Here is a 15,421-nt window from a genome sequence, read left to right as displayed (position 1 = left end):
TGTTTTGGGACCATTGCTGTTTGTCATTTTTATAAATGACCTGGAGGAGGGGTTAGAAGGTTGGGTGAGCAAGTTTGCGGATGATACGAAAGTCAGAGGAGTGGTAGACAGTGAGGAAGGATGTGGCAGGCTATAGCGGGATATTGATAAGCTGCAGAACTGGGCAGAAAGGTGGCAAATGGAGTTCAATGTAGCTAAGTGTGAGATGATTCATTTTGGTAAGAGTAATAAAAAGATGGGGTACTGGGCTAACGGTCGGATACTTGGTAGTGTGGATGAGCAGAAAGATCTTGGTGTCCATGTACACAAATCTTTGAAAGTTGCCACCCAGGTAAATAGTGCGGTGAAGAAGGCATATGGCGTACTGGCTTTTATTGGTAGAGGAATTGAGTTCCGGAGTACTGAGGTAATGTTGCAGTTGTATAAGACTCTGGTGCGGCCGCATCTGGAGTATTGTGTGCAGTTTTGGTCCCCATACTATAGGAAGGATGTGGAGGCACTGGAACGGGTGCAGAGGAGGTTTACCAGGATGTTGCCTGGTATGGTAGGAAGATCGTATGAGGAAAGGCTGAGGCACTTGGGGCTGTTTTCATTGGAGAAAAGAAGGTTTAGGGGTGACTTGATAGAGGTGTACAAGATGATTAGGGGTTTAGATAGGGTCGACAGTGAGAATCTTTTTCCACGTATGGAGTCAGCTATTACAAGGGGGCATAGCTTTAAATTAAGGGGGGGTAGGTATAGGACAGATGTTAGGGGTAGATTCTTTACTCAGCGAGTCGTGAGTTCATGGAATGCCCTGCCAGTAGCAGTGGTGGACTCTCCTTCATTATGGGCATTTAAACGTGCATTGGATAGGCATATGGAGGATAGTGGGTTAGTATAGGTTAGGTGGGCTTGGATCGGCGCAACATCGAGGGCCAAAGGGCCTGTACTGCGCTGTATTCTTCTATGTTCTATGTTCTATAAAGAAAATTAGAATTACTTCACTTGAATGTTAATGTTCTTTCAGTTGACCGGGCCCAGAAGTCCCTTTTGCTTACTCGCAGCTAAATTGCTGGTGAAGGTGTTGAGATGTTAGCTGAGAGTTGATTCATTTTGCAGGTAAAACACAGGTTTCTTTTCAGAATCAGACTTTTGAGAAATATTGAGATCAGTTGTAGTCATTTAGCTGAGCTTGAGTCTGCTTATTCTTCTGGTGTTACAATGATGAATAATTATAAAAGCTGTGTAGTTAAAGGTGGATCAAACAAACTAGCAGTTTCAGTCATGTGACTGGAACTTTAGGTTGAGATACTCTGCTAACAAGGAAGATTTAATGCTCCTCTTCTGAAACCAGGGTTTGTAGCAGATAGCTGTGGAGTCATTTGAACAAAGACAAGCAAAATTATCCAGAACTGGCTGAGGTAGACATCTTGTTCACTATCCCTTTGTATTTGCTTAGTTGAAATGTTCATAAAATGCAAGGGGTGTCTGTTTTCAGGAGGTGATGAGTTCACTTTAGGCCTAGTAATTTCTAGAAGCAGTCACCTTGTTCATTGTGTTTGATAGCAGCCATTTTAAAAATTAAACCAAATATTTTTAAAAGAGAAAATTAAGATCTCTTTCTTCCTATCCCTGGGCATTATTCAAATGCTGGTAAATTTGCTGATGTATACACCTTCTGGAGGACATGGAAGTCATAGTATGTAATATTGTCTATTTTCCATGCCTGGACACCATGTTCTTTTGCCATGATTTCAGTGATTATTACTGCACGCATTCTTAAAATGTGAGAAAATAATTGATGAGTTACATCATGAAGTTACCTCAAAATCAAGTCCCTGAACCAAATGCTGGGTTTCTCATTTATTAGTCTGCCTGTTGCTGTAGTGCTCAAGTTTAAAGGTTGCAATCCAATTCCATGCGCTCCAGATTACATGCGTGGTACACAATTTAGGCTAACTCACTGTTTCAAAGGGAATGTGAATGAATAGATCTATTGTGGTGCAGTGATAGTGCTCCTATTTCTGTTTTCAAGCCCCCACCCCCCTGCTCTACTTATGTGTTGTAAACCTGTATGAGCAGGTTGATTAAAAATCTATCCAGCCAATTCCCCCGTCCCCATGACAATGCTGAACACCAGAGGGCATAAATGTTTTTTCATTGAAATAATACAATGGCAAACATCATCCTTTTGTTACATTGAATAACATGAAATTGTCTGCCAAATAACAGGTGTTTAAGAGTTTACCTTCATCCTTAACTTGACCTTATCAATATTCCAAAAATATAATAAGTAAATATCCTTTTTATATATGCAATATTATGAATTATGTCAGGTTAAAATATTTCTGCTAAATATTTCATTTTAAGCAAAGGCAGAAAAGGGCAAAAATGATATTTAAAAAAGAAATAAGGAATGAAAATGAGAGAAAGTAAGTACCAATTACTGTGTATTTCTGATTAGATAACTTCCTGTCTGACTTTACCTGTCCAATAAAACTTGTTGCTATTTTATTTCACCTAGTTTTGGGTTGCATATGTGCCGTGTAATACACAGAACAAAGATGCAGTGCGTCATGCATTGGAGCAAATTGATGTGATAAAGAGAATGGTACAGATGTTCCCAGAAGATTTTCAGCTAACAACAACAGCTGATGGTAGGTCATAACCTAGTCTATATTTGGCTGAGAAATGTTACAGAGCTTTTGTCCTTGCACAACAGGTGATATTATAAATGTATATAATGTTAGCAAACTGAAGAACAAAGGGATGACTTGGAAGATCACAAATATTGACATATTTGAAAAATGCATGCAAATGAGTTTTGCAATTTGAGGGTGCTATGAAATTGGGTAAATAATGAATGTATGGTTGCAAATTTAAAGAACAGTTTGCAACTTTTAATTTGGATCATGCTACATTGGGAGAAATGTTCATCATCCCCAAGATAATAATGTTTTAGACAAAATACTGCTATCAACTTGAGATACTGCATCAGCCATAAGGTTGCAAGAGGATTGTATGATTAATGCGTTTTGCAAAGTATAATACTATTGATTAACTCTATTAAAGGAATCACAGAAGTATTTCATAGTGGTAAAATAGCCAGCCTTATTGGTGTGGAAGGTGGACATGGAATTGACAACAGTCTCGGAGCTTTGCGCATGTTCTATGAACTTGGAGTCCGTTACCTGACATTAACACATACTTGTAACACACCATGGTAAGACAATAACTATTGTACACAAAGCTATAGTCAGTTGCCTCTGAATGGCAAATAAGGGATTAAGCATAGCAAGATCATTACCTGAACTAATGCAAAGCAAGGAAGTGGAAATAGTCATCTTGGAAAAATGTCTTAACAAGGGGAGGTGTAGTAATCCACTGGGGACAGCACGGTGGCTCACTGGTTAGCACTGCTGCCTCATAGGGCCAGGGACCTGAGTTTGATTCCAGCATTGGGTGACTGTATGGAGTTTCTCTATGTCTGCATGAGTTTCATCCAGAAAGATCAAAGACAGTCCAAAGATCTGCAGACAAAGTGGATTAGCTATGGTAAATGCAGGTTTATGGGGATAAGGTGTGGGCTCGGGCTGGGTGGGATGCTCTTCTGAGGAGCAGTGCAGACTGAATGGGCTGAATGGCCTCTTCCTGTGATTCCAATTCCAGTACAATGGAGATTTGTCCATGTTGCCCAATATCATTGAAATAACTATAATCTAAATTCAAAATTATCTTCCTTTAGTTTGGAAATGTAACAATGTACTGATAAACCCTCATGCAGTATCATGGACTAAAGTCAATGATTCTCAACATTGTGAGTTTAGCTATGAAGACGAGCTGAGCTGATAACAAATAAATAAGATACTTTTTGTCTAATAAAAACAACTGAAAATAGTGATGAAAATATCAATTGGAGCCATTTTCTGCTCTACTTGGAGTGCGTAGGAAAGGTTTTTGTATACAGGAAATGATTTTATTGGGAAAATAGGAAAGTCCATGCCATGTGTCATCCATGGCTGAAAACAGCAGGAGGCCAGTTTCCTACAGTTCTTCATATCTGACATATAGAGGTGTACCATTACAGAAAAAAATAGTCTCCCACAGAGAGTGAGAACTATTTGCTATCAGCTCAGCATGTCTTCATAGCTAGGATTGTAAACTCACAATGTTGAGGATCATTGACTTTAGTCCATGATACAGCAAAGGGGTTTATTAGCACATTGTGCCACAGTGCAATCCCTGACTTGCTGTTTTACATTATAGTAGCAATGCAAAATGCAGTCGTTGTAGACACATCATTTATTTTAACTTCTCTCATTTTTCAGGGCAGATACCAGCAGAGTGGACAGTGGTAGTGTAAAACCCGGTGTCACTGGATTATCTGATTTTGGTAAAGTTAGTAAACTCTTCCTGAGGTGGTATAAATTTGCTTCTGATTTGCATTAACAAGTTTACTAGATATCCCTACTGATGTCTCTGAGAAGTATGCAAAAAGTACAAAGAAAGCATTCACAATGATGTATTATGTCAGAGTTCTTTGTCCTTACATCAGGGACATTGTTGCAATGTATATATAGAGATTACTGCTGTAAAAGGAAAGCTTGTTATTGAGAAACATTGCTCAATCTGAAGTCTTCGAACAACTGAACTGATTGTAATCAGTAGTATTAGAATATGAGCAAGATACAAACCCTATCTGATTATTATGAATGTGCAGGAAAATGAAACCAAAACACTTATACAAATCTTGCCAAAAGCCTTGTAACAAATCCTTTCACTACTCCTTGCATTTGTGAGCGCTGCCCAAGGACTACGGGGTTGCCCAAGTTACACATTGGTTCAAAAGAAATGAGAGGAGGTATGAATTTTGTAATTATCAGTCCAAGAGTAGTTGAAGGAAATCAACTGGGACTATCGTCAAAGGGCAGATTTTCACTTGAAGGCAGCCTGCATAAATTGCTGACCTGATTGAGTTAATTGAAGTAACAAAAAAAGGTTGATGAAGATAATGCTTGTAGATGGTGGATATATGAATTTCCTGAAGACATTTGCTAACAGAATAATTTAGGAAATAGAAGCAAATGGTATTAAGGTAACGTGTTTACTTGGATTGTAAATGAATGAAGCATAGGGGGCCTACAGTAATGTAAACATTTTTTTTACTGCTTGGAGAGGGCTCCTTCTGGAAGTCGACACTAATAATATTGATTATCTTGTTTTGTTTAAATTATTTGGGATTTGGGTATTGACAATATACATTACACATTTGTGAATGATACAAGTTAGTACTGTAGTAAATAGTGAGCAGTAGGATGTAGACAGACTAGTGAAGATGGCGGCACTTGGTAGATGGAATTTAATGCTGGTAAGGGTGAAGTGATGTAATTTGGGAGAATCTACGGAGGGGTGGTGGAATCTAAATCAGGCTTGACCAACTGGTGAATGGCAAGGGGTCCAAATATAGTGCAGAAATTGGAAATGAATGCTCTTCAAGGAGTTGTGCATAGAATTAAAAGTAATTTCTCTCCCCCATTTGTGGGCGAGAACACGAGTAACTCCACTGAGTCTGAGGCTTGTGGATGAGGAGCTGCCAGATTACGGGAAGGGAGGAAGGGACCAGAAGTTTGCTAGATGTGTCAGTTGCAAGCTGGATTGAGGGAAAAGTTGCCAGTGGGTACAGAAGAAAGAAGCTCTGAGTGAGAACATGATAGAAAAATAAGCCTTTGTCCTTGTCCAAGTGCAGGCCTGCTGAAGGAAGCAATCAAAATGGTGGAGCACAGCACCTCAACCCAGGGAGGAGGATGGGTGATGGTGATTATGAACAAGGGAGAGTGTTGTTAAGCGGGTAAATGGAAAATAGAGAGACAAAGACAGGGAGGGTGAGAGGAGAAGAAGGGAGAGAAGGAATGAAAGGGAGGGAGTTAGAGTGAAGTAGATTGTAAGGGAAAGAGAAACAGAGTGAATGAATGTATGAGTGGAAGGTGTGCAAGAGAATGAGGAATGGAGAGGGTGTGTGAGGAGGAAGAGATACTGTGTAAATGAGTCCGTGTGTATGTGAACATCGAGAGTGAGCTGGAAACCTGTCCACCCTTGCACTTCTCGCCTCCCTATAAACCTACCAAGAAGGTAGGCTCAGTGAGAAGGAAATTCCAGGCTGAAAGGTAGCCTAGCTCCAGTCCTCAAGCTTCCAGAATAAAAGCAGGAAATAGTAGCAGGTGAAGCAGTAACAGTGGAGAGAAAGCCAACATCATCATGCCACTCAGAAGCACTGAAATCAGCAGCCCATCCACCATTCACAACATTCATACACACACAGACAATACAATCATCTGCAATGTTTCATTAGCCACTGCGTTTCTTGGGTATGGGTGTGAAAAGATTTGAAATTCTTTTATTCTGCTGGTCCTCGGGGAAGAGGAAGTCCTGTCCAGCAGGAACTCCAGGTTACTGCTCATAAAGCAGGGCATCAATTTCCCCCTGTCTACCACGTCTGGGGCAAACATCGGGAGCTGTGTAGGGGAGCTCTGAACTGACAGGGCTTGTCCAAGAGCACAATGGGATTTTAAGGGTAGCACCTGTGTACTGGTTGCTGGTGAATTCCGGGATATCCAGTGAGTGTCAAGTTGTTCAGTAAACAATGTGTGGTAAGGTTGGCAAAAATCAGATGTAATACACATCATGACACAGAAACAACAATTAATACGGTGAGTTTGGTACAGATTCAGTGAGAGAACTTGTTCAGCCACACAACAAGAATCCCTCCAACAAACTCCACGCAACTTGCATTTCACCAAAAAGCAGTTAGAATCAGCCTCTAAGCTTTGTGTTTTGTAGAAAGGTATTTGTTGGATTTCATGTAATATTTCATTTTTTGACCCATTATTGAAGGTCTACCAATTGGCTTTGCATACCAAGATTCATCTTTAATAACGTTGAATTATTGGGATAACATTTGCCCTAGCACTACTCCATCCCTGTCCTTATCACTTTCTGAGGCTGAATCAAACGTTAGTAATTTTTACTTATGTTGGAGAGAATTGTTGGAATGATATATGGACCAAAGATTAAATTATTAAGAGGGGTTAAGCAAACTAGAGTTGTATTCTGTGGAAATTTAAAAGGTTAAGTGGAGATTTAATTGAAGAAACTAAGGGAACAAATAGAATGAATTGGGAGAAACTGTTACTGCTGATTGGAGAATAGGACTAGGGAACCAGAGTTTTAATAATGAGAGCCAGATCCCTCAGGACTGAAATTAAGAAAAATAATTCTACACACACAGGATGGTAGAGATAGGCATGTTCTCCTGCAAACAGCAATTGGCACTAAATCAGTTGTGGCATGATGATGTTGGCTTTCTCTCCACTGATACTGCTTGACCTGCTACTATTTCCTGCTTTTATTCTGGAAACTTGAGGACTGGAGCTATCACAATGATAGATTTTGTGAACCCAAATATATTAAGGGATATCAGATATGATCTCAATGAAGGACAGAACTGATTTGAAAAGCCAAATGGCTTATACCTATTTTTTGTTCTGGTTCTCCTCTGATCGTTTGCCACTGTCTAGTGTGGCGAAAAACTCTCCTCAGTTGGTCAATCTAAATGTCACAAATGTACCTCAATCAATGACTTTCATTGCTATACATATTTGATTTGAAAAAATCTTTTATTAAAAATAAAAATCATTTCCCCCAGCTCTTTGCTTTTATTGGCATTGCTTTTATTGGCAGTGGTGCAGCATCAATTCGAAAGAAGTCATATTGTACTTGAAATATTAAGTCTCTTTCGCTCCACAAGTGCTGAGTTCATCCAGTACTTTTATTTCAGATTTCCAATATCCAGAATACTTTGCTTTTATTTAATTGGCAAGATCAACAATTGTTGCCCATCTCTAATCGCCCTTGAAGTGAGTGGTTTGCTAGACCAGTTATGAATTGACCACATTCTTGAGTCACATGTACACCAGACTGGGTAATGATGGCAGATTTCTTTCCCTAAAGGTATCAGTGAATCTGGTTGGTTTTTATGGCAATCAAAAATAGTTTTGTAGTGACCATTACTGAGACTAGCTGCCAGTTCCCAAATTTTTACTAATTAAGTTTAAATTTTAGTAATTAATATGGTGAGATTTGAACTCATTCTCAGGGCATTAGCCTGATTTCTGGATTATAATGACAACATAATGCAAACATCACCTTAGAAACTCTTTCTACATTAAGGGAGCTACATAAACAGAAGTTAGTATTATATATATGGAAAGAAAGAAAATGCCAAACTAGAATCAAAAGTTTACTGCATCTGCCTTTCAGAAAGTTGCAGAAGAAATGAATCGTCTGGGAATGCTGATCGATCTATCTCATGTCTCTGAAGATACAATGTTAGCTGCATTTGAAGTGTCAGCGGCTCCTGTCATTTTCAGTCATTCATCTGCATTTGCTTTATGCAACAACTACCGAAATGTGCAAGATAAGGTTTTACGTAAGCTGGTACGAGGAATCATGTGCATACTTTAAATGTTCTATACTAATATTTAACATTTAAAATAAATAAATTGAACCACATGAATAAAAGTAATAGGTTAATGTAAAAGTCAGTATTTTCAGATATTAGAGATATGCCATGAAGTCCATGGTTGAACAATTAATGTTCTGTTTGCCATTTTCTTTGCACAAGAGCTAAACTTAACCCTTTATCTCACCATTATTTCTCAAAATGTGCTCAATTTGCTTGTTAAATATTCCACAGAAAGTTATGTATAATATTAATAACTTAATTCCTCTTTGAACACAAAATGATAATTGTGAATTTTTATTCATTTTGTTTTCTCTCTACTCTCCCTTAATCCAGATTTACCTTTCCTAATTTCCATGGTTGAATTGGATTTGGCTTAGTCCTGAGTTGATTTATTTCCCAAACTTTAAATCTCATTATGTCAGGAGACACACAGGGGTCAGATTGTCCTTGTCAGGCATCCAGAAAGTTACAGTGCAATACATTTTTGAGCTGAATGTTATCACAGAAAAGGATCTAAATCTAACTCTTTATCTGTCTATTTGGAAATAACTTGTACTTGCACTATTACTAAATAAAACCATCAAGTGTTTCCATATTTGACAGCTGTAAATTACAGGCAGAATTACATTTAGAGTTTGAGGTGTTAAAAACTAACAGCAGGCTTGAGCAATTTTATATTGCTTGACTCCTGAGATGCATCATTGCCTTTCTGAAAATTCTATGCAGTATGAGAAGTTGTTGAATTGTTTTGCTATACACATATTACATGCCTTTGAGTTGGAAGGAAGCATTAAAACATGACTGATAACAAAGGTTGGCAATCACAGGTAATTTCAGATGCAGTCATGCAATTAACAGTAAAATTGGAACTAATTAATTGTTACAGGACATGTAGCTTCAATTAATTGCAATTATTATAGGATTATTGCTTTTAGGTTACTCTGACAGACAACTGTGAAATAATAGTATCTTCGCGAGTTTGAAAATAATTATTACTGATGGGGAGAAATATATTTTAATTGATTCCCCCGATGTACACTGTAATTTGTGACATCCTGGCCCATAACCATGGTTTTGTTGAAGCTTATTGTAGGTGTGAGAGGCTGGGAGAGGCAATCTATATGTCTTTGGAACTAAGTTTCTGTGTCAGTGAAGACCAAGACATCATGAACATGAAAATATTTTTTGATCAAATGTGCTAGACTTTTGTCTTCAGTTTTGATTTTGACAGATTTTTGAGCTCACTATTTGACTTAATGTGTGTGCAGAAAAAAAACAAATAAAATGGGAGCTAAGACACAGCCCTGTTTCATTCCACTATTCATCCTGAAACTGTCAGAGTGGTGCCCTCAACCTGTAGAGATTGTGCTGCCATGGAAGGATCAGATGAGACTGAGAGATTTGGTGGATGGCCCATTTTCTCCAGAAGTGTATAGAGTCTTGCCTAGTGATTGTATTAAATGCAATGAGATCTACAATCACACCCAGTGGTGAGCAAATTCTGCTACCATGGTCCATAGTGACAATCTATCTCTTGATACAGAAATCAATATCTAATTTGAAGTTCTTTCTCAGCATTTGTCTTTGGATGTAACTGGATAGGCCAGCATTTATTGCCCATCCCTCATTGCTCTTGAACCACTGCAGTCAATGTGATCTAATTACACCCACAGTGTTGTTAGGCAGTTTCTGGATTTTGACCCAGCGACAATGTAGGAAAGATAACATATTTCCAAGTCAGGATGACAAATGGCTTGGAGAGGAAGTTACAGGTGGTAGAACCATGTATCTGTTACACTTGCTATTTGAGATGGCAGTGGATACAGTTCATGCATGGGGAAGACAGTTGCCATTTTTGTCAAGATTAGAGTGGTGCTGAAAAAGCACAGCAGGTCAGGCAGCATCCGAGGAGCAGGAAAATCAATGTTTCGGGTTCCTGTGAAGGGCTCCTGCCTGAAACATATCCCAAACACTAATTATCCTCCTAATTGTAAATTATTTTTAAAATTCAGTAGGATTAAGCAAATTATATCACCTCATGCATCTATATAATTTAGAAATATAGAACCTAAGAGCAGGAATAGGCTATTGGCTCTGAAAGTCTGTTCTGCTATTTGTTATGATCATGGCTGATTATCCAACACAGTACTCTGTTCCCACTTTCTCCCCATAATACTTGATCCCTTTATTCCTGAGAACTACGTCTTGAAAATATTCAATGTTTTGGTCTCAACTGATTTTGTAGCAGAGAATTCCACTGGCTCACCACTGTCTGAGTGAAGAAATTTCTCCTCATCCCAGTCGCAAATGGCATGCCCTACATCCTTAAACTGTGATCCCTGGTTCTAGGCTCCACTGGAAATATCCTCCCTGCATTTATCCTGGCTAGCCCTGTTAGAATTTTAACTCCAGTTTCTATGAGTTCCAGTATCTTTTCATTCATCAGCCCTGCCATCCCAGCAATCAGACTGGTAAACCTTTGTTGCACTGCCTTAATAGTCAGAACATCATTCCTCAAATGAGATGACGAAAATTACACACAATATGTCAGGTTTGGTCTCACCAAGACTCTTAGCAATTTCAGCAAAACGTCCCTTTTACTGTAATCAATACTCTCGGTATGAAGGCCAAAATACCATTTGTCGTCTACCACTTGCTGCACCTACATGCTTACTTTCAGTGATTGGTGTGCAATGATACTAGGTCTCACTGCATCTCTCACTTTCTCATTCTCATAATAATGTCTTCCTGTTTTGTTACCAAAGCGTAACCTCACATTTAGAGAGATAGCATTATACAGCATGGAAACAGTCCCTTTGGTCCCATCTCTGGATCGTCCTCACAGTTCATACTCCCATCCTGCCTTGTGTCATCTGCAACAAGATAAATCATTAATATATATTGTGAATAGCTTCGGTCAAAGCACTGAATCCTGCTGTACCCTACTAGTCACTGCCAACCACTCAGAAAAAGACCCATTTATTCCAACGTTTTTTCTTCCTGTCTGCCAACCAGTTCTCTACTTCTCTGCATCCACTTCTCAAATTAACCCCATTCAGAGTCTAGCATGCTAAACCTCTTCAGAATGTTTTCTGTTTCAATGAGACCACCTCTCATTCTTCTAAACTCCAGAATGTATATCCAAAAATAATTGAACTTCTCATCAAGCAACAACTCCTTCATCTCAGGAAAGAATGTTGTGAGCTTTCACTGTATTGTCTCCAAGACAAGTTATCCTACCCTCAATATTAAGGCAAAAACTGAGCACAACTGATAATAGGTTCATGGTGACCATTACAACTATCATCAGTTGTTGTACAAACTTGTCTGGGAAGTCTGACCTACATAAGACTCCTGACCCACAACGATTTCATTAACTCTTAACTACCCTCAGCAAAGGCCAAGTAAGGCTTTGAGTTCAGAGGTAATTAAGAATTGACAATAAATATTAATCTTGCCAGTGATGCCAATGTCCTGTGGAAGGATTTCTAACAAATACTCAAAATGTGATCCAACCAAAGATTGACAGTTGTAGTTATAGCTATTACTGGTACTTTAAAATCCCCTAAAACTACCTCTATTTAATTGTAATGTACAACAAATCAATTGACATTTTGTGTACTGCCTCATTAGAAATCGAAATGTGTATAACGCATGCATGACTAAATATTACACACATCAAAACATTAACCTACCTTTTTCAGATACTGATTCATCCAATGTGCATTTCATTTTAGATTTTTAATATTTAGAATATCTTTGTACCCTACAATCATGCTTTATTTTTCTGAGCATATTAACATTAATCAACAATATATTTCTAAAGTTGTAACTAGAATTGTAATTTAGCCCATTTCATACATTATTCATTGTAATCGCTGTAGTACTGGGTTTTGCTACAATTAAAAAGTATCATATTCATGATTCAATGATGCTAATCACAATCATACAAACTAAAAAATCCAAGTAAATGCAGTGTTAAGTACAAAATTCAAATACAATTTAATATACAAATTGCCTATTTTGTTTATTTTTCAGGCAAACAATTCAGGCATTGTGATGGTAAATTTTTATCCTGATTTTATTTCTTGCAACGGAACTGCCACCCTATCCCAAGTGGCAGGTTAGTATGACCCATGACCTATGACCATTTTGAATGATAAGAGCGGGTGAAATTCCCTGCCTTTAATAAACTGTCTTCTGTTTTAGATCATCTTGACCACATTCGAAATGTGGCTGGTGCAGATCATGTAGGCATCGGGAGTGACTTTGATGGTTTTGACAGGTACTTAGGTAGCACGTGGTTCTGATTTTAAGCTTACGATGACATATTTATTAAAATAAGAAAAAAATATATATTTTCTTTTGGATTTAAAGGGGTCCTATTGGACTAGAAGACGTTTCAAAATATCCTGCGTTAATTGCTGAGCTTCTCCAGCGGAACTGGACTGAAAAAGACATTAAAAAGCTGCTTGGTTTAAACTTTCTCCGAGTTTTTGAAAAAGCTGAAGAAGTGAGCATTCTTTTTTGTAAACCACTTCATAATTCTTGATTCACAAAGTATGCATAAGCCATATCCTGCTAAATTAAAAATTCTAACAGTATGCCCACAAAACAAAATGAAATTGCATTTTAAATTGGCATTGTTATGATATTTGTACCAGCCTCCACCACTCCCTCTGGCAGCTCATTCCACAAACGTACCACCCTCTGTGTGAAAAAGTTGCCCCGTTGGTCTCTTTTATATCTTTCCCCTCTCACCCTAAACCTATGCCCTCTAGTTCTGGACTATGCCCTCTAGTTTCATTGCCAGGAGTGTTTATTCTGATGATTACTAGAAGAAATGGAATCCTTTCATTTCCACTTCAAGCATCTCCTTTGTTTTTCTTGGACTGGAAATACTGCAAAAATATATGGTATAGCATTATAAATGGGAAAATACTTAGTATTTAACAGTATTGAACTCATTGGCCCAGAATTTGCTTAAACAGGGCACATTACCTATGTGCCCTTTAACTCCTGTATCCTTCACGACAAAAATATTTGCTCATTACTAAACTTACCATTACTAGTTATTTCTACAATTAATGTACAAATTCAGTAACATCATAAAACTCCCAGAGGTTAAGGGCAAGATGTCCATTTAAAAATTCACAAGTAGAGTGATGCTAACTGGGCAGGAACTTGCAGTGATTCCCGAATCATGAGTATGTTGTATTTGCTACAAAGTGCTGGTCAGTTTCCACAGTTCTTGCAGTGTGTGTCATTCTAACATCCCCAACAGATTCTGGGCCATTATGTTTAAGATTCCTTGTAGTAAACTGAATGACATCACAGGTGAACCTGTAAGTTTAACTGGGTATTTTTGTGTTTTACAGGTAAGCAGACAGCTTCAGAAAACCAGCATGCCATCAAATTATGTCATTGATCAGGATAAGGTGCAAAGTCCATGCAGAACATCTCTTGGCTATCCATCCGCAGCTCCTCACCATCCTCGTTTCCTTATTATCATTAACACGGTCATGTTCATTTTTTCCTTAACAGCAACCAGAAGTTAAAGTAATAATCAGAAAGATGCAATATTAGAAATAAATTTATAACATTAAACATGTATAGCAAACAGAAGTTCACAAAAAGACTATCATAACTGTACCTCAGGAAATGAGCTGTGCGAAAAAATAACCTATTCATATTTCTAATACCATATCATAGAATTCACAGTGTGGAAGCAGGGCATTCAGCCCACACTGACCCTCTGAAAAGCACCCCACCCAAACCCACTCCCCTAACCTATCCTTCTAACCCTGCATTTTCCATAGCTAATCCATTTAGCCTGCACATCCTTGGACATTATGGGTAATTGCATGACTTTGCTGCATGACTTTGCTGCTTTAGTATGTATCAATTTCACCTCTGAATCACAAGACTCTGAGTTCAAGTTACACTCTAGAGTCTTGAGCAAAACTATCTAGGCTGAGAGCCAGTATATACTGAGGAGTGCTGCACTGATGGAAGTTCAACCATTTATGAATAAGACATTAAACTGTGGTCTTGCCTGCCTTTGAAGATGGACACAGAAGATCCTAATGACATTAATTTGAAATAGATAAGTGAGTTATCCAATATAACGTTCAATGTTTATCCCATGATCAAACTGCAAAAACAGATTACCTTAACAGTATCACATTTCTACTGGTAACAGCTTGTTGACCACAAAAGGACAATCATTTTGCCTATGTCACAATACTGTCTATGTCAAAATGTACTGCATTCGCTGTACAGAGTTTTGGATTTCTGCAGATTTTGAAAAATGCAATGTCAATGCAAGCTTTGTATTTACCTTGGTTAAAACTGAAACCATGTAATGTCTTGCTTTCAATTAGCAAATAAAGAGCAGTGAGAAAGCAGCTACAGATATCTCACGACTCACGCAGACAGAATTGTGGTGATCCGAAACCTAATGGCAGACAAAGTTTTCAAATTGTATTGGGTGGACTAGTTAGACTCTGTGCCAGTGTTCAATGAGATCAGGGTAAAATTGATCTCAGATTGTATCACAAATCAGGCAGTGATGAATTGGGAGCCCTTTTTAGACACCTCACAATTTTATTTTCATTGCCTTGATAGCAGATCTCCCATAGTAAAAATTAAAAGAAAATATAGTTAGCCTTAGTCAAGCTGAAATGATTATACAATGAACTCTAACATACACTGACTAATTATTGTATTAATTTTATACAAGTAACTATTCTATTAGATATTAGATAAAATGGCAAGTAGTTAGTATAACCTGTCTTTCCACAAGTCCTGTTAAAGCTGATCAGATTTGTTATCTTTCATCGATCACTGTTATGCTAATCAGGCTTCCGACTGTTTTCAGAGTGTTCTTACATTTGGAGGGACAGATTCTACCCTTTA

At 38.1% G+C, this 15,421-nt stretch overlaps 1 protein-coding gene across 1 annotated transcript in view; it reads left to right on the top strand.

The window, feature by feature from the left end:
• The window catches only part of LOC122558363 (dipeptidase 1-like), a 28,566-nt gene extending 13,656 nt beyond the window's left edge, over positions 1-14,910 (top strand). Inside the window, exons 3-10 of the mRNA XM_043706844.2 lie at positions 2,507-2,639; positions 3,055-3,205; positions 4,311-4,380; positions 8,299-8,475; positions 12,542-12,626; positions 12,713-12,788; positions 12,881-13,016; positions 13,882-14,910. Of these exons, the coding sequence (XP_043562779.1) occupies positions 2,507-2,639; positions 3,055-3,205; positions 4,311-4,380; positions 8,299-8,475; positions 12,542-12,626; positions 12,713-12,788; positions 12,881-13,016; positions 13,882-14,061 (1,008 nt within the window). The 3' untranslated portion in view covers positions 14,062-14,910. The remainder of the gene's footprint in view (positions 1-2,506; positions 2,640-3,054; positions 3,206-4,310; positions 4,381-8,298; positions 8,476-12,541; positions 12,627-12,712; positions 12,789-12,880; positions 13,017-13,881) is intronic.
• The last annotated feature ends 511 nt before the right edge of the window (positions 14,911-15,421 follow it).

The sequence above is a fragment of the Chiloscyllium plagiosum genome, unplaced genomic scaffold (assembly GCF_037043375.1).
Source record: "Chiloscyllium plagiosum isolate Xiang-an unplaced genomic scaffold, Cpla_swu_hap1 HiC_scaffold_17, whole genome shotgun sequence".
Classification (NCBI taxonomy): Eukaryota; Metazoa; Chordata; class Chondrichthyes; order Orectolobiformes; family Hemiscylliidae; genus Chiloscyllium; species Chiloscyllium plagiosum.
This window is presented reverse-complemented; position numbering and strand designations above follow the sequence as displayed.